The 24,176-nt window shown below is 46.7% G+C and overlaps 1 protein-coding gene across 3 annotated transcripts in view; it reads left to right on the forward strand.

Moving 5' to 3' along the window:
* TRERF1 (transcriptional regulating factor 1) overlaps nucleotides 1-24,176 on the forward strand; it is a 2,539,264-nt gene that overhangs the window by 891,007 nt on the left and 1,624,081 nt on the right. For 2 of the 3 annotated variants that reach the window (XM_069608500.1, XM_069608502.1), the window contains exon 6: nucleotides 2,792-3,022. In XM_069608500.1, coding sequence (XP_069464601.1) covers nucleotides 2,792-3,022 — 231 coding nt within the window. The remainder of the gene's footprint in view (nucleotides 1-2,791; nucleotides 3,023-24,176) is intronic. The other variant, XM_069608501.1, reaches the window with a different exon arrangement.

A 24,176-nucleotide genomic window follows, 5' to 3' on the forward strand; every position in this document is an offset into this window, starting at 1 on the left:
TAACAAGAAACCAGCGGGCCTTCTAATACAACCTACATTGCCGACTAGGCCCTGGGAAATTATCGCTACGGACTTCATTTTGGAACTGCCACCCTCCTGTGGGTATACCACCATCATGGTTACCATAGACTTGTTCACTCATATGGCTTGTTTTACGCCTCTGCGTAAATTACCATCCTCTTCTGAACTAGCAGGAATCTTCCTGGAACACATATTCCGTTTGCATGGACTCCCTTCCAAGATCATTTCGGATCGCGGACCTCAATACATCTCTCAATTCTGGAAACATCTCTGTCAATGCTTAGGGATCCAACGTGCCCTTTCGTCAAGTTACCACCCTCAAACCAACGGAATCACAGAATGTGTCAATCAAACCCTGGAACAGTATCTTCGATGCTTCGCCACCAAGGTCCAGGATGACTGGTCGCTCCTGATACCCGTGGCTGAATTCGCTTACAATAATTCTGACCATTCGGCACTTAAGATCAGCCCCTTTTGTTGCAGTCAAGGATTTCATCCCTCGATCCTACCTTCTGTTCTTCCCCAATCTACACCAGTACCTACAGTTGACTCCTGGATCGAAACCCTTGTCAACATACATAAAGAAGCCAAGGAATTTTTGGAGAAGGCCAGGAAACAGACCAAGAAATATGCAGATTCCAGAAGAAGACCTGGCCCTTCTTATGCAATCGGTGATCAGATCTGGTTGTCCTCAAAATTACTACCCCGACATCTACGGCCTAGTAAACTGGCCCCTCGGTACTATGGTCCATTTTCCATTAAAGAAATTATAAATCCTGTTTCTTAGCGGATCGAGTTGCCTGAATCATGGAAGAAGATACACCCAGCCTTTCACACATCTTTATTGAAACCCTACTATCCATCCTCCCAAAAACCCTCCAGACCTTTTCCTATACTGGTCGATGATCAATTGGAATATGAGGTATCTCGGATTTGTGATTCCAGGCATAGAAGGGGCCAGCTTCAATGCCTGGTTGAATGGAAAGGATATCCTCCTAGCGAAAGAACCTGGGAACCTCTCTCAAACATCAAGGCCCCACGGCTGCTCAGAAGGTTCCACCTCATCCACCCGGGCAAACCAGGAGGGAAGGGTCTTCGGAGAAGGCATGCTGTCATGAATCACAGGGAGCGCCCTTTTTGGGCCTCATGGTCCCTGTCACAACGGACCTATACACATTAATACCTCCAATATGGCCGTCCAACGCATTCCCTTCTCGCTCCATGCGTTGGACGTAACCTTTCTCTATTTCTAGACCACGCCTTCCGCGACTCCGCGCGTCTCAATGCTATAGCGAAGTACCGACCAGACGTGTGCTCCGTAGCTCGCGGTTCTTCTCCTTTCCACTCCGCTTTCCCTTCCTCGAACCCCCCCCCTTTTCTTCCTCCTGGATTCTAGTTCTAGCAAACTTACCTTGCCTCCTGGATTCCTGGATTCGGCCTCCTGGGAAACTGAACGCATTCTGGATTCAGCAGAGACACGGGCCGCCTTCTTCAAAACCCGATCCATCCGAAAGAAGGCAGCATCCAAGGACACTGGTAAAGAACGGACTCAGGTGAGAAGGGGGGAATTCCTTGACACGCCTACAGAGGCTTTTGGCACTTTTAACAGTGGAGGAGATGATTACTGCTGCATTCTCTCTCCATTAGCCCATTTGAATTTGCAGTAAACAGAAATGAGGCTGGGTATAGGCCTGAGATAAAGAGAGGAATGGAATGCAGGTTGAGCTGTGTTCTCATTGAACAGGGTAAGTTAATTTGCAACCTGTGCTATACACGTGTCTGTTTAATTAGCAAACCTACAGAATTACATAGTAAATTGCTATCTGACACATGTTTTTTTTTATTGTCACAATTCATCAGTCTCACTAATGAATAGCCCAGTCACTCTTACGAGGTCAAGAATAACCCCTTCATATATTATTCATGAACTTTTTGAACAGATAAAAACTACAAATATACATTTACCCAATAAGTAATTCATAATTGCACAGCAAGTTGCTGTTATCTTGTAAACAAAAAGCTTAAACAAACAAACATTACTCTTCTCAATTCATTATGCGGAAGAGATATCACCAAACATTCAATTTCAGTTTTCTCATAACGTGCACAAAGAAAATTGTATGTGTGTGTAAGAGTATAGATAACAGTTATTTGTTCAATGCAAGTAGTACCACATCAGCAAAACTAAGTTTCCTTAATGAGGTGCTTCCTGTTGACACCATACTACGCGTTTCGGGCCTCTCTGTCTCTTCTTCAGGTGTAATTGTTATCTATTCTTGTTATTTGATCGGTTTGTTCTTAAACTGCCCAAACAAATTCATCAGTTGAAGAGCTGCTTTTAATACGGTAAGTAAGCAAGATGTTAGTGTTCTAGCAAGCTGTAAACACTGGGTCAGACGCGCTCTCTCACGTCATCTCTTTCTTTAAATGATTCAATGCTCGATACAGGAACAGGGATGCGGCTGCTTATTTTATATGCCATAAGCTTTACTGCACTGTGACTTGCATCTATTCTCTCATGACACTATCTTCCTTCCTTGTATGTGCAATGAAGCAGCTTACTGCAATAGGTTTCTATTATAAAACAATAAATTAAAAGCGTACTTTGCAGCTACATCATTAGTGCAAGTATTAGGTAATATCACATTATGTTTTAACACAGATTACTTTTTCGGGGACTCAAATATGTCTCAAGGATGATCATTCAACCCACTTCATAGTTGAAAGGAGTTGTCTGGCCATTGCTGAAAGCCTTTTGTTGTTTTTATAGGAGGAAGAAGAAAAACAGGAACTGAAAGAGGTGGAAAGCCTCAGCCCAATCATCATGCCCGTGTCTGTGCCTGTAAAGCTTCTACCATCCGAACCTAGCATGCAGGTCAGCAGCACTCCATTCAAAGAGAAGTCTAACAACCCTATTTTTGAGGATGAGATGCCGGTCCTCATGAGGATGACGTGTTCTCCACCCTGCTCCCCTAAAGTGCTCAGCCCATGTTCATCCTCTGTGAGTGATGTGTTTTCTTCTACATATGATGCACCACTGCTGCATTGACTACTTTGCTTTTCCAATGGCAGTGCATATAATTGTATTTTCTAACATGTTCAAAACAGTATTAGCTCAGTTGTCTCATTTGAAACAGAAGTGTCTATGAAGGGTTTTCTCATTTAAAAAAAAACTAGAAGAAAATGAGAGAGGTTGTTTAGGTGCTGTTTTTCTTGACATTACAAATTAAACCTGCCCTCTGATTGTTCGTCACTTGCTTTGCTTTGGTAGTTAAGTATTGTCTTGAAGTATCAAAATTAACTTTTTCCTGTATAATAGCATTTTGTGAGGGGGCATCTTTTGGATTGGAATGCTTCCTTGTGTCTTTTATTATAGTAATGCTTACATTACATATCAATCATCCTTCCACTTATTGGGACAATACTCTCCTGTCTGTCTGTAACAAACTGCAATAGTTTCCACAGGTTTCTCTGACCAGAGGAGTTTATAAATAGACCCCCTCTTTCTTCCTTATTAATTTGCAGATTTCTAATCTATTAGTGATGGGCTAAGGAAACTTCCAAAGAAAGTGTGAGGGAGGGCAGAAACCAGGAGTGGAATGAAAAAAAGATGGTTTCCGCTTAATGATGATTACTTACTGGTAAATATTTGTAGCCTTACTACTGTGTCCTCTCTTCCTTATCCCTTTCCTATTTCTGTGAGGAGATCAAAATAAAACATTTTGCCCAGCCCAAAAGAACACATGGCAAAATCATCTGTGCAAAACACACCTTTGTCAATTCAAAAGAAAGGATGCATGAAAAGATATCATGAGGATACATTGGCAACAGGCACATTAACATGGCAACAAAGGAACCAGAGGAGGAACCACGTGGCCACCCAATAAAAATCATATATTAAAACGTTTTGACTCTTCCAAGGAAGTTTGCATCCTTCTGGGAGAACAAGCTTGAATTAATAGCAAAAGATTACTATCTAATATAGCATACCAAGTGCTTGGCGGATTCAAACACTCAGGGAGAGTAGCAGTGGGTGACTTCAGGACCTTACGACCTGAAACAAACCAGGCGAGTGCCAGAAGTCTTATCTAGATAAATTAAATTTCAGGGAATGCAGAGCAACCTCCTCCTAAGAAGATGGGTGTATGTTAAAAGAGGCAAACACTGACACTTGGGGCTAACAAGAAAACCGGAACCCACTAGGAGGCGAGTTTGTCCATAAATCCAGACTCCCTGATCAAAAACATAAGAGAGATTTATAACAGACAAACAAGCCCAGCTCCCCCTGTCAGAAGTAGTAGTCAAAGAAAAGAATGTTAGAAATGGGACATTCATTGGAATAATAAAATCTAACAGGGTATGCATGGCAATTTAAGAATGTCTTCCAAATAGTGAACTATTTGCTTTCTCCAGCATTTCTACCTATGAACTACTGTTAAAATTAAAGTATATTTTGATATTTTAAAATGTAACCGAAAATAATTGGAAGGTTGATTGAAATCTGTTTCAAAGTTTCAAAATAATGATCCAGAAGGACCCAGAGAACCAGAGGATATCCCACGAAGAAACATGGGTGTGCACCATAGGGTGACTCAATATAAATGTCTTAAAACTGCTGGGAACCGCAGAAACAATAGATTGTCAAAAGCACACATTACTGCCAGGTGAGTACTTACAGATTAAACAGACAGGCTGAATAAAACGCCATCTTGCAAATAATGAAACTCCTGCAAAATATATCAGGCTAATGGCCTCACATCGTTTGGTTATCAACAGGAACAAAAGGATGAATTATGCCTATCGTACGGTGTCACAGTATCAGGGCTGCGATAAACTTGAATCTGAATCACCTTAGCATGCGAAAGACAAAGACCCAACTCTCAATTGTGACAGCAGGCACAATCTTTTCAGAGACAGAACCAGCAAGACTGCCACACCAGTTCTTTGTTCCAGAGTAAGAGTTAATTCCTGGCTACCACCACAGGCCTCAGAATTATGACCCATCACATCCGTCACCATTCTGATCTTGAACAGAGCAGTAATTGGGATATCAGGGAGAGCAAACCAGAGCCCAAAAGGCCACAGAGAACCTTACTGGATCCTCTGCCAGAGGCCATTTATTGTCCTGCTTTACATTGTCATTTATGGGAAATTCGTGGAACCTCTAGTATATCAGTAAAAATGGTGGCTTCCATATGAAGTCCTTTGGGGTAGCGAGTGCCATGCTGATTTTTCCTGCCCTTACATTCAGAGCCCCAGGGAAGTAAAATGTTGTCAGGGACAATATGGTAAGTGGGATAACACCCAGGACCCCTGTTCGTAAAGGGAACAGACTGTGTTTCTCAGATTGATCACAAAATGCTTTGCCACTACCACTACTTGCATGTGTGAATCAGATTGGTTCATTCTGATTCCAAGAAGAAGAAAGCCACCACACATTGTAAGACTTCCAACAGTTGAGCCGCATCTACAAAGTGGTAGCAAGTGGTGTCAGTGTTACTGGTGTAGCACGCTTTCCTGCTCAACTCTTTGCTGCTACATCTCTGCTGGAGTTTCATTGCTTACATCCCACAATACTGCAAAATTGCTTACCCCTTTAAGGTTGACTCTGCCTTGCTACCTTGGCTGGTTCACCTGCTGGAGCTTAAACACATCACATGAGCGCAAGGTGTTAGGCAAAATCCTGTGCAGTGCCCTTAGGGACCACTAGACACAATTAAGACTACAAGTGGCAGTACAAGTTCACCTTTGGTACAAGCCTGCACTACACTGTTAAAGTGGTAGCAGTAGCGGAGCAGCCAGACTTATCTCAAGAGCAAATGAGCAGTAGTAGAGATTACACAAAGGACTACAATTACTGTGACTCAAGCAAACACTGACTCAAGGTTTTTGGTTTAATTTCTAGACCATCTTTTCGTATAACACTTCACTTCTATTAATTTAAAACCACACGTAAAATACACTACACATAACCAATTCACTTTGTGGAGTACAATTCAACGTAAGTACCTTTGGTTTTGACAGACCAGTGTTGTGAAACAGAGACGTTACCGGGGGTACAGATGCGAACACTTTTTGACAGTAATGACAGTTCGGTCTTACTAAAAATACCCGTACCCGCAGGAAGAAATGCTACCAGAGTTAAACCACACTTAGCACATGAATCAACACAAGAGATTTGGGGATAAAAATCATAGGCAATACTTTTGTCAAGGCAGATAGAATCAGAGGACACTTTCCTACAAGTGAATAAAAGTCAATAGGCCTGCACCAGTGTCAAGTGGAACAGGGTTCCTGTTGTAGAGGATCACACGGTTAGTACAGTTCACGATTCGAGATTGCCAGGAGTACTTGGATATTGTCAAAAGAGGAAGCAAAAGTTATAAGAGGGAAGGAAGATAAGGACAAGCCTTTAGTGAGGTGAAAGGGGTTCACCCCAGTTCATTGAGGTCGGACACAGTACCTTATTCAAAGTGAAGAAGAGCTGGTGCTACGGCAGTTGTTCCTGGTAGTTTCTGCAGACTTACGGTTCCTGTGGCTTCAGTCGTGGAGACAAGAAGGAGGACGTCTGGAGCGGTCTGCACTACCCAAGGATGAAGCCAGCAGCAGCAAAAGCAACAGTGAATAAAAGTTTGTGCTCCTTTAAAACAGGAGAGGCTCTTCAGATGGCTATCCGGACCACTACAGCTGTGTGCAGCGATTTCGACCAAGAAGAGGATTCTCTGCCTGTGGGAGATGAGCTTGTTGATCCCACCAGGCTCAAGGGAAGCAAACTCCGGACTGGATCTTCTCTTGTCTTTGAAGGGTAGGTAGCTCAGGACTGCAGCAGGGCTCCACCGGGACTCAGTAGTTGCAGCAGCTGTCTTCTTCTCCGCTTCTCTTCGGTTCCTTGCAGTTCCAGTGGCGACTCTGATTTCCAGCCCAAGATTCCTGCCTTTTATGCGCAAATCCCCCATTCATACAGCCTGGCTGTCAATCACCCAGCAGGGGGGTTGTCCGGCCCGGACAACCACCTCAGCCAATCATGACAAAGTGCAACTTGAGTTTCCAAGGATACCCTGTGCAGGGGGTGACTACACCCCTCCTTCATATTCAGCCCACCTAGACACCCAGGTGCCAAAAGGAGGGCTTCTTGAAAGAAGCCTGCCAAAAGACGATGAACAAAGAAAGCAAACCTGGTTTGCCGCACAAAGTTAAACACAAGAAGGACTTTAACAAAAAGAAATGGTGAATAAACCCGACTGGAGCCAAAAGAAAGAGTATTTGGTCAAGCGGGTTTATGTTCGAGGCTAATATGATAGCCTGGAACAGTACCACGTTTATATAGTATAATCGCGGTAGAAAAGTTAGGGTAGATACCATTGCCACCAGCCAAGTCTAAATGTTAAAAGAGCAAAACAAAGCTCAGAGAGGCACAGACAAAAAGGGATAGGAGTTAACCCTTTCCAGTACTCCATGTAAGATGGGTTGTACTGGGTCTGTAGTTTTTAAATGACTATGTAAAGTAAATGGCAACTTTACCTGTTTTCTGGGGGACAGTAGTCAGCCCCAGAAAAATTGAGCCAGTGGGAAGTCTCAAAGATAACCCTGTGTCACTGCACTGAAGGTGCTGTGTAACACACATAAAAAGTGGGGTTCCTGGAGTAGTGTCCTCCAGAGCCCACGATCACACAAACAGTAGAAATACACATGGCAAAACACATGTAAGAGTGGGAAAAAGGCTCACACTCTTACCAAGTGGAAAAACGTAAACTCCAGAAATCCAGAAAAGCTGCTGGGGGACTCACTAGGTGAGGGAAATTAGCCATAGAATGAGAATTCTCCCTAACACTAGGCATGGGCAAAGTGGTAGCAAGTAGTGTCAGTGTTGGAGTGCGGAGTGGAAAACTGTGAGTATATTTCCTTCAATTTCGGAGTTTGACTCTGGTGTTTTATATCCCTTAAGCTCCCCATTTTACAGGTGGTGCTCTATACCCTTTGTTTTGCTTTACTGTGTTTACTAAACTTCTTGAAACTATTTACGCAGCATGCGATTAATAAGCTAACTATTAGAGGATGAGGAAAGTCCAGGAGTGGAAACTGTATTGGCAAAAATAAATGAATCCTTGGCCTGGGGGGTGCTCGGCAAGTAACAACATTAGTGTGTGTGGCCCTGTGCAGGGGGCTGGTATTTGAACGCTGCCCCCTATTGGTACAGTTACTGAAGAAATGTGACCATCTTACTGCTCATAACTGCACTCCTGTTTAGGAGATTAACCTTATTGGGGATGATCCATCTAGTGCAGGCACAAGTTTTGAAATCGTGGTCCTTGAACTGTTATGGCAAACAGATGGACTCAGTAATAACGGTCCCAAGCAGGCCGAGGCACTAAACCATATCCTTAGTTCACCAAACATCGGAATAATGTGAAACTATGAATCCTATCATTGCTGTAAGCACTCCGGCTAATAAAAGAAAGTTTGGAAGCACGAACACTGAAGAAAGTTACGGTGGAGCTTTTGCTTGCTCAAATACTTGAAACTCATTTAGAGAAGGACTGTATACGGCAGCTATATGACCCCCCCTCGACTTTGGTGATAGTCGACATGAGGCCAATCCTTGTTTTATCCCTATGTCAACTATGACAACCATGATCACGGATATTATCAATATCGATTTGCCTTTGCCGGGTGAAGTAGGGGAAAACCGGCCGACTTCTGAAAAGGATTCATTTAATGGTGAAAGCATCCCTGTTACAACAGAGGGGGCTTGGCAGGTAGTGGGGGAGTACTTGCTGAGCGTATGGTGACTGTTGTGGGGGTCTGAATGTCATCAATAAATCCAGCAAAAGATCAACCTTCACATCATTGGCTGGTCGATTATACAAGCTGCAACATCTAATAAAGGCATTAAGGAGGCAGCTCTGAGCGACGCTATTGATAAAACTGATGTAGTGATAAAATGTCCAGAGGATAAAAACAAGAACATAAGGAAAATGTCCAAATATTTTCAGCAGCTGGGCCCATCATGAGTACAGATCTTAGGCACCAGGCAATTTCACAAACTGATTGAATCCGTAAGACATCTAGTTCCGTCTTTATCAGTGATCAAAGTCTGTTAGAACTGGCTGATATGGTCCAAGGTGTGCCTGTGGAAGAGATGGCTGTAATTGAACCAGCCGCACTTACTGGCGGCGAGGACCAGTTTTCTTTTTTAACGCAACACTTAAATAGTGGTGCTGAGCAAAGCCCTGTATCATCTGAGCACACAATGCATCACACATTACCAGACTTGTATAATCATATAAGATTGGCTGCCCCAGAAATCTGAGCACTAAACATGGTGCTGAGTTTGTTTTCTTCTCTATATGATAATATTTGATTGGAAGTTAATGCACACACTTTACAGCTATGTGATGTGAAAATTAACCTAGAGATGTTACATGATTCAGTAACTGACTTGTCTGGAGCAGTGCAGCTTTTAGGGAAAGTGACAAGTGTTCCTGCTCCTCCAACTGAACTGGAACAGAGTGCATTAGTGGTTCAAACTGCAAAAATTGTCAAGAGATCCCTCATGGAAATCTGTGAAAAAAAAGCAGGAAGAAGGGAAAAAGGACAAAGCAAACAAGCTCAAGAAAGTTCCTCAGAAAGCTTAACCTGACTGAGGAAGCAGCTAACGCTGCCTATGAAAAGAACCTACTGATAGAATTGCGCAAGCTGCCCCATGCTCTAGGGATACTTAGAGGAAATTCAAAAGAAGTGGAAGAAGATCAGTGGTACACTTCGATTGAACTACAGGAAGGAGAAAGCGGTCAACCTAATATGGCCAATGTGCCTAGGGAAACAACTGTTGCTTCGCAAGAAGTTTTATTGGATGAAGGAAGCCCAGACCTTTTGTTCAAAAAAGATCTTCCCAATTTTCCAAATATCGGCTCGTTCGACAGTGGACAAAGGGGTTCAGGTTATACGTTCTGGAAGTAGGGGGCACTGCGGTCTAATCTGGGGAAATTGGTAAGGTACAAATACAGTCAAAACAGCTTTACCTGGACAAAAATACCATAGATGAAGATGGAACACATTGTATCCTTCTCCTGATGATCTGCTGCTGCCAAGAAGCACACGTGTGAGCTGCGCAGGGGCTCGAGCTACGGTTGAGCTCTTTTCCGACCCTGAATGGTGTCCATAAACCCAGGATCCGCCGGGATGACATGCGGGCCGCTCACCTGAAAAATTGTGCTCTTTGGCCTGGCCCTTCTCTAGAGCTGCATACTGCAATATCGAGGCGGCTCTGATGAAGGTGGAGGCTGTGGAGGCCTGCTGCGAATGAGCGGCCACTTGCTGGAGGGGGTGTGCGCTGGCACCTGTAGGTGCTGTGGTGGCAGTGGAGTAGAGGACTGGCGACACCAAAGCAGACCAACCCAACAGCTTTGGTGAGGTAGGGGGCCCACCTCTCTGCCTCTTTCTCGGCGTGCTGTCTGGTGAGTGTCATCCCTCTGTGAGTGCCCTTAATCACGCTCCAAATTACCCAGCCAGGTTGTGAACCAAGACGTGCGCTAGATCATATTTGGGAGGAGCACCCACTGTAAGGCTAATGGCAGGTGACTCTTGTGAACTCCCATGAGGCACCCTTTACTAATTTATGTGACTGCATCTGCTGGCAACTTGATTCTGGAGCTCTCCATGCAGCAATCTGCTTTGAATTCTTCCCAAGGAAAGGTCTTCTCTGCAGTACCACATATCAGGGGGTTGTTCTTCAGATGGAAGGGTTGATGCCGAAGATGTTAATAGCTAGGCTGCCCTAATGGCGTGGGGCCTTTACAACATGCTCTGCATACAATAAGCGCACCACCTGTTTGAGCAGCACCCTCCAGACTGCATGCACTCCATGAGTTGACAAGTGGCAGTGACCCTGTGGTGGGGTGCCTTACTATTGCACCGGCATGGCTCTTGTGAGGTTTGACTTACGCTGCAGTGCCGCGCATATTAAAACAGTTCATTCTGCTTCTCTGCAGCATTGCCCATTTTCCTCACCACTTTCCTCTGCAAGATATCTGGGGGATTCCTAGTGACTGCTTCTCTTCCTAAGTGCTGCTTGTGGGAGAAGCTGAGGATCACCTGGAGGCTGGTGGGTGTACAGCCTTGTCGACTCCTGTGAGCTGCAGGTAGCATATTAACAGCTGTGTGGGGAAAAGCTGAGTTACTGGGATAGGGTGAAACCAGCAGTGTTGTCTCTTCAAGCTCCCTGGTCTCCTGCTGCTGTGATGGCTAAAACATCTAAGCCTGGGAAGCTAAGAGATATTTCCACGATGCTGCAACCTGCTGACAAAAATAGGAGAACTGAGGTGGTGACAGCCCAGGTCTATGGGGCTGACCCCTTCCGACTAAACTCACGCACATGTCCACTAAGTCAGATATTCGGGAACATTTGGCAGAAATATGCAAGGAAATCCATAAGAGTACGGAAGAACACTAGCATAAGATTCTGGCACTAGATAAGAGGGTCTCTGAGGCTGAACAGTGGTTTTCTGAAGTTGAGGACACTCTGTGCGAGCAATCCTATGAGGATGGTGAGTGCTCTAATAGACTGGAGGCCTTGGAGGCGCAATGTGAGGCCTTAGAAGACAAGCAGGAGGATGGGGAGAATCGCTCCCGTAGAAATAATATTCAGATTCAGGGGGTTTCTGCGGGGGTAAGGGACGACAACCTCCGTGACTTTGTGGCGGACCGCTTTTGATTCCTGCTAAAGTTGCCTGAGGACTGTGCCATCGAATTGGATAGAACACACCACACCAGGACCAGGACTTCCTCAGCACAAGATAGGCCGACATATGTGCTCATAAGGGTCCACTTCTTCCAGGTGAAGGAGTCCATAATGTCGGCTGCCCGTCCCTTGGGAAGCATCTCTGTCCGGAACATGTCACTCTCGGAGTTCCAAAATGTGGTCTCCACGACCATGGCGAACCGAAGAGCGCTCCAACCAATGACTGAGTGGCTGGGCAGTAGGGAGGTGGTGGGGGTTTCCTACTGTGCGCCACTTTGCTTACCAGGGAAGGCAATGGATTATCTGGACGCTGAAGGAGGTGGAGGGTTTAATGAATCCCGGAGAGGCAAAGGAGGGTGAGGGGTTGGGTTTGGGTCTTAGTCCTGAAGCGTCGCAAAAGTGGATGAAGGTGGGTAGGGCGAGGAGTCTGAAAGGGCCAGTCAGGAAGACCTGAGCTGTCCAATGGGCTTTTGTAAGCATTGGTGCGCGGATCTGAGGTGAAGTGGTGGGTCACAGTTCATGAGGAAGTATTGTGCTCTAAGCCTGGATAAAGGCCATGAAGCTTTGATGGCAGCAGGGTTCCTGGGGTGGCTGGGGGGGCAGGGATAGTGGGGTTAAATTATTGGGTTGTTATGATGCCTTCCAAATCGGTCTCCCCGTTGGAACTGGAGATGTCCAATTTCTGCTCCTGTTTGACCTCTGTTAAATGCTGTCTGGGCACAGTGGGAGGTGGGGGGGTATTACAAATGTTTACTCTGGGAATGCCGTTGGATCACATGTACTATTGTGGAATGTGTTGGAAGATGACGATGGGGTGGGTGCAGCCTTTTGGGGCGGGGTGGTTTGGATAGGGTGACGGTTGATTTGGAGGGGGAAGACATGATTGAGATGGGCAGAAGAAGGGAGTGGAAATATTAATTGGGGAACATATCAGATATCTAAGGTCAAGGTATTACGGGATCCCCAGGGGAGATTTGTCTGTGTGTTGTGTGCGCTTTAGGAGCTTCTCTTCACCTTGGGCTCCCTGTATGCCCCTAATACTGGGCACAATGTGTTCCTGGAAAAGTTTCTCCTCCAGGTGCTCCCCTTCGCAGAGGGGCACATTTTAATAAGGGGCGATCTCAATCTGGTACCCGATCCCTTGATGAACAAAACCCTGCCTGCTACTAGGCTGGACTTCAGAAATGCACTAGCCTTTGGGTCTCTTCTCCAAGATTTCGGGGTGGTAGATGCTTGGAGATTGTTTCACGGCAGGGAGAGCGACTACTGTTTCTATTCTCTTGTGTATGGGTTGTTTTCTAGGCTGGATCTCCTGCTGGTTCCCAGTGCACTATATCCCTCCGTCCGTTGGGTAGACATTGGCATGCAAACATTGTCAGACCATGCTCTCGGTGTCCCATTACTATGTCCATTATAGGTAGACCAGAGCAACAGCGGCGCCCCTGTAGGCAGTATGACCCGGTGCTGAAGGATCCGGTCATATGCCGTGAATTAGTTGAGGTAATCGCCCAATTATTTTCAGGAAAATGGGAACTCAGAAACGAAACGCAGTGTTGGCCCTGCGGGACGGAAGGGTAATACTTCAGCGGGGGAAGGGTAGAAGCTGAGAATATTTGAGGACCACTTTGGGGAGGTGTTCCGGGGAGTATGGGACCAGCCAACAGCTCAGGCCCAGTACTTGCGGGAGGTGAACCTGCCGAAACTAACAGCAGTGAAACGAGAGGCTTTGGAGGCTCTGATTGTGCTGGGCGATGTGGAATGGGCCATTAGGACACTGGGAATGGGCCATTAGGACACTAAAGAACATGGCCCCTGGTCCCGATGTGTTCACCGCTCCCTTCTTTACAAAATTCTACCCTCTCTTGGCTCCCTCCCTGGTGGATCTCTTCATCTCGTTTAGGGAGTCTGGTGAGGTGGTCCCCACTATGGGTACATCCACGACTGTACTGATCCCCAAACCAGGGAAGCACAGACACTATGTGACTCATACCGACCCATCACCCTCACGAACATAGACTCAAAGCTTTTCTCCAAGATCATGGGCCGTTGTATGATGGAGGTACTTCCCAGAATCATAGTTGGTGATCAAACAGGGTTCATTGTGGGTTGTAGTACCCATGACAATCTGAGGTGGGTCGTTGATCTGTTCGAGGTAGTTGTGAGATCGGGGACTGGAATGGGAGTTATTGCTTTAGGCGCACATAAGGTCTTCAACAATGTTAGCTGGGATTATTTTAGGGGGGTCTTAGACAGCTTTGGGTTTGGCCCAGGGTACATTAAATGTGTTATGTCTATCTGTCAGAACCAATCAGTAATGGGCAAATGTCGGTCAGGTTGCCGATTACCAGGGGTACATGGCAGGGATGCCCCCTGTCCCCGCTGATGTTTGCATTGAGCATGGAACCACTGGCCTGTTGTATCAGAGCCAACACAGACATAGGCCCTCATTCCGAGTTTGGAGGTAAGTAATGTCCCTTACCGGCATGGCGCAATTAGCGTGTCCGTGCTGGCACCAGTCCGCTAATAAAGAACTATTACAACTTTGTGGGCACGAGCTTTGCGCTATGCCGGTAAGGTACCTAGCGCTATGCCGCAAAAGGCTCCCAAAAAGTCCTTACCGGCATGAAGCTAGGCGCAGATTACACTTCCGACATAGTCCAATGCATCATTAACAGTGACTGTAAATAGCGGTGACCGTAATTAGCGAACACAGCTATTTACGGTCACCGTTAAATAGCGGAACCGGAAATAGTGTCATGGCACAGGAACAGGAAGGAGCAAGGCGGCCATCTTTAAAAACACAATCCATTGCCATCCTCTACACACAGGACCGCTGGGACACTGCAAATCGACTGAAAAGTACCTCCTACAAGCCAAGAATGCCTAAAGCTCTGAAGAAGCGATCTGGCCGCCTCCGAAAGGAGAGATTTAACCAGGACGAACTGCAGATGCTCCTGGTCACTTTGCATGAGCATGCAGGCACAGTGTTCAACAGCAACATGAGGAGAGAGGCAGTGCTGCGCAAAAAAGAGATCTGGGCACTTGTTGCCCAGAAGGTTAGTGAGGTGCGCAACACCCCCCGCACGGTGAAGGATTGCCGTAAGCAGTGGGATGATCTGCGCCTAAGGGTGCACAACATATTATCGGTAAATCGCACCCAGGCCATGGAAACTGGAGGATGACCAAGTTCACCCATAAAGCTCACCCCGTGGGAGGACACATGTGCAAGCATGATTGGGCCGGAATCGATTGAAGGCGTAGGATAGATGGAGTGTGGCGCCACGACATCTGCTGATGGAGGTGAGTGTCCTAAAGTAAACACTGCTAAGCCAATCTGATGAAAGTCAATGGCAATGTCTGTCCAAAGATTCACGCCATGGTCGGCCAAACACACACTCCATGTAAAGTATGCCGAAGCAAGTGAGACACATGCTGATGCCTGCTGCAAGGCCATATCGGGTTCCATGTGATAATTTTGCTGCAAAAATATCACCATACAAAAATATCGCCATATTTTTGTATTCCGAAATTCACAATGGACCCTGCGGGGGACACCGCCGCAACCCCCGCATCACTTTTTAATGTGCGGGGACACCCCAGCAACTCCCGCTCCCACATAATATCCCCAATAAAAATATTGCCTATGGCGAACTAAACGGCCATATTTACGGCAATATTTTTGTTGGGGATATTATTACCTGATACCATCGTACATGACACATACCACACAAAGTAGGAAATTCCATGAGGCACACAGCGTGCATGACCAAAATAGTGAGCATGTCAGACAGCACTGTTCCTGGCCAACATGAGTGGCTCCGACATACGGCTGCATTTACCACCCATGTATGAAATGACGTGCCCTTCCCAACACAAATGCCTATTACCCACAATTGTGTGGATGAGCAATTGTCCCAATGTATCATCACTCATGCTGTCTCTCTTTTCCACCCCCACAGACAGTGAGCATGACAGCAAAGAGCAGGACATAACCTCTGCACAGGCCACACCCAGTAAGAGGTCCCAGGAGGACAGCAACCGTCCGTCAACTTCCAGGGGACAAGCCAGGGGGCGCCATGTCCCAGCAAGCAAGCCACCACAGGGACACATAGCACCTGCACCATGAAGGCCTGTGGAGGGCACACCACCCCCACACCCCCAACCACTGTTCTGCCTGGAGACACCTGTCAGACACCCCATTCGGAGGAGTCCAGTGTGGCTGGGGAGGTGGCAGCCACGGCACCCCTCACAGTGGAAGACAGCCAGGATGACATCTGGGGCACCATTGAGGATGATATAATGGATGAGGTTCATTCCCCAACCTAAATTGCATCCCCCCAGGTATCTACGAGCGATACCGTTAACACCAACACCCCAGAGCAGTTTGGCCATGACGGCACCCAGGGACATATCAGTCCAGTATTCAGTGTTGGGAAGGATGAGCAGGCTGGGCATGCCAGCCAGATTCCCAGCACAGCCACAGGTGCAGCCGCAGGGCAACAGCGGGCTGACCTGCTCCCTGCACTCATCACAGAATTTGTACAGGACAACCGTCAGGCCAGGGAGGAGTGGCGCACAGAGTTGTCAGCACTGGGCTGGTCCTTCACGGACGACACCAACCGCCTCTGCGAGGAGGTCTCGGCCCTGCGGGCAGGTGCTAGGGCGCATCGCTGATGCTTTGGAGGCAGGTTATCCCACCCTACAACCTCAGCAGGAGGCCACACCATCCACCAGCAGTTCAACACAAACCAGCCCGCTCTGCCGGTCGGTCTGTGCACTGCGCCGACGGGACATGCCACACCCTGGCTCTGGGAGTGCCGAGTGAATGACATGGCAGCCTCATGTAGGCTTTGTGGACTCTATGGGACTTGTGTGGGGGAGTTGTGAGGGAGGGGATGGGGGTGAGGGTGTGTGGGGGAGTTGTGGGGGGAGGGGGAAGGGGGTGAGGGTGTGTGGGGGAGTTGTGGGGGGAGAGGGGGAGGTTGGTGGAGGCTTTTGTCACTCACGTTAATATTGTTACATTCAATACACCAGTTGTGTGAAAAAGAAGACCAGAGTGGACATTCACCATTGCGCATGTGTCATTTAATCATTCACAGTGCATAGTGTACATGTACCCCCACACCCAGTGCCCTATGTTCAAACATCATGTCACCCTCTGCTGACATGTATGTCAGAAATATTGTGCGATCACTGACTGGCGCAGAGCACGTCCCTCCTGTGCATTGCCACTGTGATGATGTCCTGCCACATATTCCTCATCCCCTTCATCATCATCAGGTGGTAGCAGTTCCATGTCAGGGGACAGGGGCATGTTCCGGCGGATGCACATATTGTGCAGCATTACACATGTGATGGTGATCTTGGCCACCTTCTCATGCCTGTAGAGGAGTGCCCCACCCGACCGGCTGAGGCAGCAAAATCATGCCTTCAATAGGCCAAAGGTCTGCTCGATGACCACACGTGTACGGGTAGGGGAACGATTGTAGTCCTCCTCGTGCCTGTTCTATGGGTTTCGGACAGGGGGGAGGAGCCACGGCTTCAAGGGATAGCCACCATCACCTGCATGAGAGGGGAATGAAGGTAAATGTTCACCAAATCATGATGGACAGCTGTACTAGTCACACATGCCTGCAGGTAATCATTGCCCACATGCACATGTCCCTGGATGCATTGACCGCATTTAAATTCCTCTATTTGTCCTGTGCCATGGAATAATGGTGTGGCTTGCATCTTCAAGATGATACATGGTGTGCACGTGCATCGTGTATGCATACAGCAGTATGAGATCAAATTAGTGATGTGTTGTGTCCTGCGAGATTTACTTGGAGGGAGCTTTGGCAGTAGACTGTGTATTAATAATAATAATTATAATTATTAAGTAATAAGTAATAATAATAATATTCAGCGCTGATCATTCCCATGGTGACAGCACTCCTGTGGGTGTGCCAACCCGGTGACACACTGTGGATTCCCTAGTTGGTTCATTTCAATGCACTCCCAGGGATGATTGTCCTGTGTGGTGATATGCAGGAGACAGCAACATAGTGCATATGCACTGCATGGTGCAGGATGGCCTTACGGAGGGTGAGGGCCGCCGATGAGTGGTGCATGTGTTTTGGGATGTGGGGTGGTTTCCTAGTGATAGGTGTCGACCTTACTTCATTACTATGGGATTTGGGATTTGGGTGTCAGGTACCGTTTGTGATGCTTTGTGGCACAGTGTTCGGTGATGTGCACATCGTGCAGTCACATCAACATTTCCACCCAGGTGGAGTATGCTTCCCCCCCATTCCCACCCAGGTGGAGTATGCATCCCCCCCATTCCCACCCAGGTGGCGTATGCATCCCCCCATTAGTATGCATCCCCCCATTCCCACCCAGGTGGAGTATGCATCCCCCCCATTCCCACCCAGGTGGAGTATGCACCTCCCCCATTCCCACCCAGGTGGAGTATGCATCCACCCACCTCACAACCCTGATGCACTGCCATGGCCCAGTCAGGCAACTCACCAAGCAGCCAGGCACGTCGTCCAGCATGTCGCTCCACGAAGCGTGGTAGTGTGGAGTTCCGCAGGACCATAGAGTCATGAGTTGATCGGGGATATCGGGCACAACAATGTGTGATGATCTTGCTGGCGTCGCATACAATCTGCACATTGATGGAGTGGTATTGCTTGCGGTTGCGATATACCACCTCCATGGCATGCGGGACCACCTTGAGGGCACCTACACAATTTGGCATGCCTGCCAGTGCATGGAAGTCAACTTTTCTATCGAATATCTCCTGGGGAGTCCGTGGTAAAGATATGTAGTCCCTTGTGTGCTTGAGGAGGGCATCCAGCACTTGGTTCAGAATCCGGGAAAATAAGGGTTGTGATATGCCATGCATGTGCCCCTCTGTGTGCTGGTAGGTGCCTGTGGCAAGGAAGTGGAGCACAGACACTACCTTCAGTAGAGGGGGGATGGCGCTGTGTATTTCAATGAGGCTCACTATGCCGTTGTGTATCAGGTCCACTATGGTGGTGATGGTCTCCCGGTCCAGCCGGTACAGGGTGTGGATCTGCTCAGGGGTTAGATTGAAAGGACTGGCTCTGATGCAAGGGATTGTGGGCTGCAGGCGTGGTAATGGTGGCTGCACCGGTGGGGCATGCTGGGTCTGTCTCGCCCTCCTTCTCCTCCTGCGTCTCCTCTGTGGTGGCGGCTGTTGTTGTTGTTGATGTTGTGGCAATGCAAGCAAGTCCTCCAGCTCCAGTAATGCTACTACTATTGGAATCATCTTGGTGTGGGAGGGGATGTGGTGTGTGGGTGTGCCCCTTTTGTACTGGCCTTGACTCCAGTGCCTCCACCTGTGCTGATTGTGTGCACCTGTGGCAGTTTGGAACACTGCTCAGGGCCTTTTACTGCATGTCAGCGATGCCGGTATTTACGGCGTGGCGGTAAGCACTTTTTCCACCTTCATGAGGCCGTTATTTGCATGTCCGCCTCACTTGTGATCTACTCTGGTTTACGGCATGCCGGTTAATGCCGGCATGGTGGGTCGCGTGCGCGCGACCAGACCGCTATTTTATTTTTTTAATTAAAATGTGTTTGGTTTGTATCTTAAACCTTACATTTTTGATTCTACTAACATACATTTATGTTTCTGCTGATAGTTCATCATTTAGTCTTTTCCTTCATCCATGTTGAGCTTCTTTCCCGGCTGTGATGTCTTCCCAAAAGTGAAGGATGTTAGCAACCATTTTCCTATTGTTACCCATCAGGATTTGACTCCATCTTTCTTTGGGTTCCAGTTCTGCGGCAGTACTTTGGTATTTGCCGCTATATATCAGTCGTTTCTGGTTAAGTGCCTCACATTCCATTAGGATATGATATATAGTTTCAGTCTTCCCAGAAATTAGGCAAAATCTGCAATCTTTATTATCTGCTTTGTTTTGGGTCCAATTCCCTAAGACTTCTCTTGTGGGGAAGAGATTCAGTCTAAATCTTAAAAATGTATCTCAAATTCTTCTGTCCGGATAAAGGTTGAGGTAGTGGTGAAGTTGATTAACCGCTCTTGATTCACCTTCGCATTTTAGGTTCATTTTATATCGATCTTTCTTCTCTTGGGTCTCGATCCAATCAAGTCGGACAAGCTTTTTTTTTGCAATCTGGGGCATTCGTATCAGTGTCTCTAGTGTGATTTCTCTTTTCATGGTTGCTTCTTTCCATTTGTTTAATACAAGGTCATTAACTTCATATGTTGAGCTTCTCAGGATGTCCAGGGCCGGGATAATTTCTTCACTATTTACTTTTCTGAACAAATCTAGTGTTTTCCATTCCACTATTGATTGTAGGGATTGGAGTCCTAACTCGTAGCGTATCGGAGTCGTTGGCATTGCTTTCGGCAGGCCCAATGTTTTCCGCCAGAATATCACCTCCAGTTTTGTCCGTATAGTTTGGTCCAGGTTGATCATCATTTCTGCTCCATATGCTAAAATCGCTGTCACCTTTTGTTTGTAAAACGTTAGCACTGCTCTGAGAGAAAATTTGCCATATTTTCTATGTATCATGAGGCCCTGTCTTGCTAGGGCTTTGGTTTTTGATTTCAAGTGTTGCGTCCATGGTTTTTCCGTTATTGATTGATTCATCCAGATTCCTAAGTATTTGTAAGTAGAAACCTGAATCAGTTTTTCAAATAGTATGTATGAGTTTTTTCTCCTTTCTTCTTTCTCTGCGTCAGCAACATTGTTTTTGTTTTCTTTATGTTAATTGAAAGTTCATTTTGTTCCATATATTCCTGTGTTTTATTCAGTGCTATTTGGAGTCCACCCAGTGTTTTTGCCAACAAGATGATGTCATCTGCATATATTAAGCAAGGCACTTTCGTGGCATTTAGTTTTGAACAGTTTATCCTTGGTTCGTTTATGGCTTTCTCGAAATCTGATGTAAACAAACTAAATAATGCTGCAGCCAAGGGGCAACCCTGTTTTAGTCTGTGCCAGGTATTGATTAATTTTGTTACTACTCCATCTGCTGTCATTCTTACTTGGATTCTGGTGTTAGTATACAGGAGTTTAATGGGTTCAAGTATATCACTAGGGCATCTCCATTGTTCCAATTTAGCCCAGTACTTTACGATGCTGTTAATAGCGGTCTGGTTCGTCAGAATATGCCGTAGCAGTAATCAATGCCAGTATTCCTTTACCGGCATTGTTTTTCACTTTGCACCAACCTCGGAATGAGGGCAATAGAAGGAATTGAGATAGGTGGGGTTAGCTATAAGGTCACGCTCTATGCTGATGACATTCTACTCACTCTCCGAGAACCCGCACCCCTTTTGATCAACTATACATTAATTGGCAAGCTTTGGCCGGATCTCAGGCTTGAAAATTAACTTCGACAAGTTGCATTGGGCTGGATGTTTCTCTGGATGCCCAGGATAGACCCTTCTTTGAAGCCCTGGCACTGATACAGTGGTCTCAGGAATTGATCCCCTATTTGCGGGTGCATATCCCTCGCAGGGTCTCTGATGTGTATTGCTAATGTGTATTGCTGCAACTTCCCGCCTCTGCCAAAGTGATGTCGGAGGATTTATACAGATGAGTGGGAGGGGGGGGGCAATATCCTGGTTTTGGAGGATTGCAGCGGTGAAGAGGAATCTCATACCTTGGTTGCTATATGTCTCTCTATCGCTGCCGGTTAGGATCCCTGGCTCAGAGTTTCACACATTGCAAGGAAAGATGCTCAGATTCATATGGGCTGAACAAACTGGCAAGAATCTCTGGAAGGGTGTTGATGAGGGCGACGGGGGTGGGAGGCATGGGAGTCCCAGATGTGCTCCGCTGCAACCTAGCTGCTCAGGTCCCACATAGTTACCTGGGGTGAACCCAAGATACAACCGAAATGGAAAGTTGTAGAGCAGGCTCAATCGGTGGTAGGGCTAAATCACCTTCCTTATGTTAGCAAGAGATCCGTAGGAGTTTTGGCACATTGATAGTCAGGGGGTTGGAATCACTACAGCAGTTGTATAAGGAGGGACGTTCCCTAATCTTCCAAGAATGTAAAGATATCTTTGCTGTGCCAGAAACTGAGCGTTTTCGATATGCACAGTTGAGACACTGGGCTTATCACCCCTCCCCGAAGGCTAGCACCAATATGCCGTTAAATGCTCTTGAATTGGCTTTTCAGGGAGGGGGTTCCCAGGGTAGAATTTCACAACTATATAGTCTATTGGATACGGTGGAACCAGTGGTGCGGTTGCCATATATGAGTAAGTGGGAGGAGGATATAGGAGGGCCAATAGAGGACGAAGCATTGCTGCAAATATGGGCAAGAATGCATAAATCTTCCAGATGTGTCACTGATAAGGAGTATGCTTACAAGTTCTGTGACAGGTGGTATCTTACCCCAGAGAGGCTTCACCGTATCTCCACGTACTACTCAGCAAATTGCTGGTGTGGCTGCAATGCTGTGGGGTCTCTTTTTCACATGGGCTGGACGTGTGCAAAGGTTGAGCTCTTCTGGAAGTAGGTGTTGTCCAGGATTAAGGAAGTCAGAGGGTTATCTCTTTCTATTGATACCCGCGTGGTCTTGTAGGGTGACACAGGGGATGGGCTGTTTTCCCTGTCCAGTCCGATGGCTACCCTGATTGGGCACTTTCTCTTGGCAGCCAAGTTGACTGTTGCACATCATTGGAAAAATGTGGCGGGCCCGCTGGTCCAGATGGGTAAAACTATGAGACATTTTGGTGGTGGACAAAATTACAGCCCTTTGTGAGGGGAGATGCAATGCATATTTGTCCATCTGGAGAGCCTTCATTGACTTTGCAGAAAACTGCTGAGCAATAGTGGGTAAACCCCCACTGTTGAGATGCTTTGCACTGGTGTGATGAGACTGACAGGAAGGGTTGCTCATGGCACCTCCAGTTGGGACTGAGGGGCTGGACTCCTCCTGCTGCGCAGGAAATATGTCACCTAATACGCCTTGCCTGTTTGTCTTCTTCCAATACAATATTTGTTTTATGATCCTACTGGAATGTGTTTATGTAGGCATGTATATGTCCTTTTCCAGAGTATGTTAAATACAAGTTTTGGGGAGAAAAAAAGAACTGCAGTGTACTATGGGTGAAGGAATAAAGGAACTAATACCAATGCCCACTGTCAAATCTATTCCCCCTGAGAGGAATATTGAAGAACAACAGATCCGATGATATTCTCCCTGGTCAGCCCTTAATCGAGGGAACGTTTGAGGGCCAGCCGGGCTCTGGATCACTGCCAAGGAAAGGGGGTCCTTACTCTTCGGGTCTAGCGAAGACGGTGGAGAGACCAAAGCTTAATCAGGAGCCAGGAAAGGCATTGTCGGGTCATAGCACTGTGGGCCTGCAATGTGATATTGGAGGAGCCCAAAGTGAGAGGGGCAGGTTGCTACCAGCTCAGCTATAAATAAAGAACCTGAGCCCATGATCCCTGTTGTGATTATTGAAGAACAGCCCAGAATGGATATGGGCTCCCAATGTAACACTGGCAACATAGGTAACAGGAAGGAATGTTTCAGCAGCTTTCAAATGGCCAGGTGTTATTCTCTGGAGAATGTGCCTACTGGTTTAGATGGGGATCATGGTGATTCATCGTCCGTTGGGGAACGTGATAATACTTGTATTCACATTAATTGAGGAGATGAGCTGAATTCAAATGGTGCTGACATGAAGGAAAGGGGGTGTGACCGCTTGCCACAAGACCGGAAACTGGTACATAGACAGTGTGTACTTCACAAAAGAAGTGAGTCTTCTGCCCCATGCCAAATTACACCTGCAATATGCCGACCGACAGTGGAAATGAGGAATGGATTTTTAGTGCACTCGATTTGAAAGTGGTCAGGGCAATGTATTACTAAATAGATCAAATGTAATAAACCTTCTACATGAAATACCAAAGTTACGGCTTCTAGACACGAGCCATTGAGAGGGTCTACCCTCCGGATGATGAACAAACAGACCATGTACAACGGGACTTTAAGTCGAATATAGCGGTGCAGATGATTTGCACTGAAATAGACTCACTGAGGGACATGGGATAGGATTTAATTCAGGCACATTTCGGCTGGGGTCCCACACACCAGTGAAAATAACTTGTTTGGCAAATACTGGCGGGAAGAGGGTGGAATTTATTCACCCAATAATGGCAAAATCTAAGCATGATTACCAAGACTGGCTCTGGTTACTAGAGTCGCTTCCGGGTTCCTTTAGGAAACTGGGAGAGGCTGGGACAGGGCTTTAGTCCCTCGGATAGATGATCAATTTAGAGATTTTATGTTGGTTTCAACAGCTTTTTAGGACATGCAGATAGGCCAACAATCTTTGAGTTTCATAACATACATTTTTTATGTGTTCCTTAGTTGTTGATGGTTTTTACGGTATTTCAACAAATGGCAACGA

Source organism: Ambystoma mexicanum, chromosome 4q (assembly GCF_040938575.1).
Source record: "Ambystoma mexicanum isolate Mex_15411 chromosome 4q, UKY_AmexF1_1, whole genome shotgun sequence".
NCBI classification, from domain to species: Eukaryota; Metazoa; Chordata; class Amphibia; order Caudata; family Ambystomatidae; genus Ambystoma; species Ambystoma mexicanum.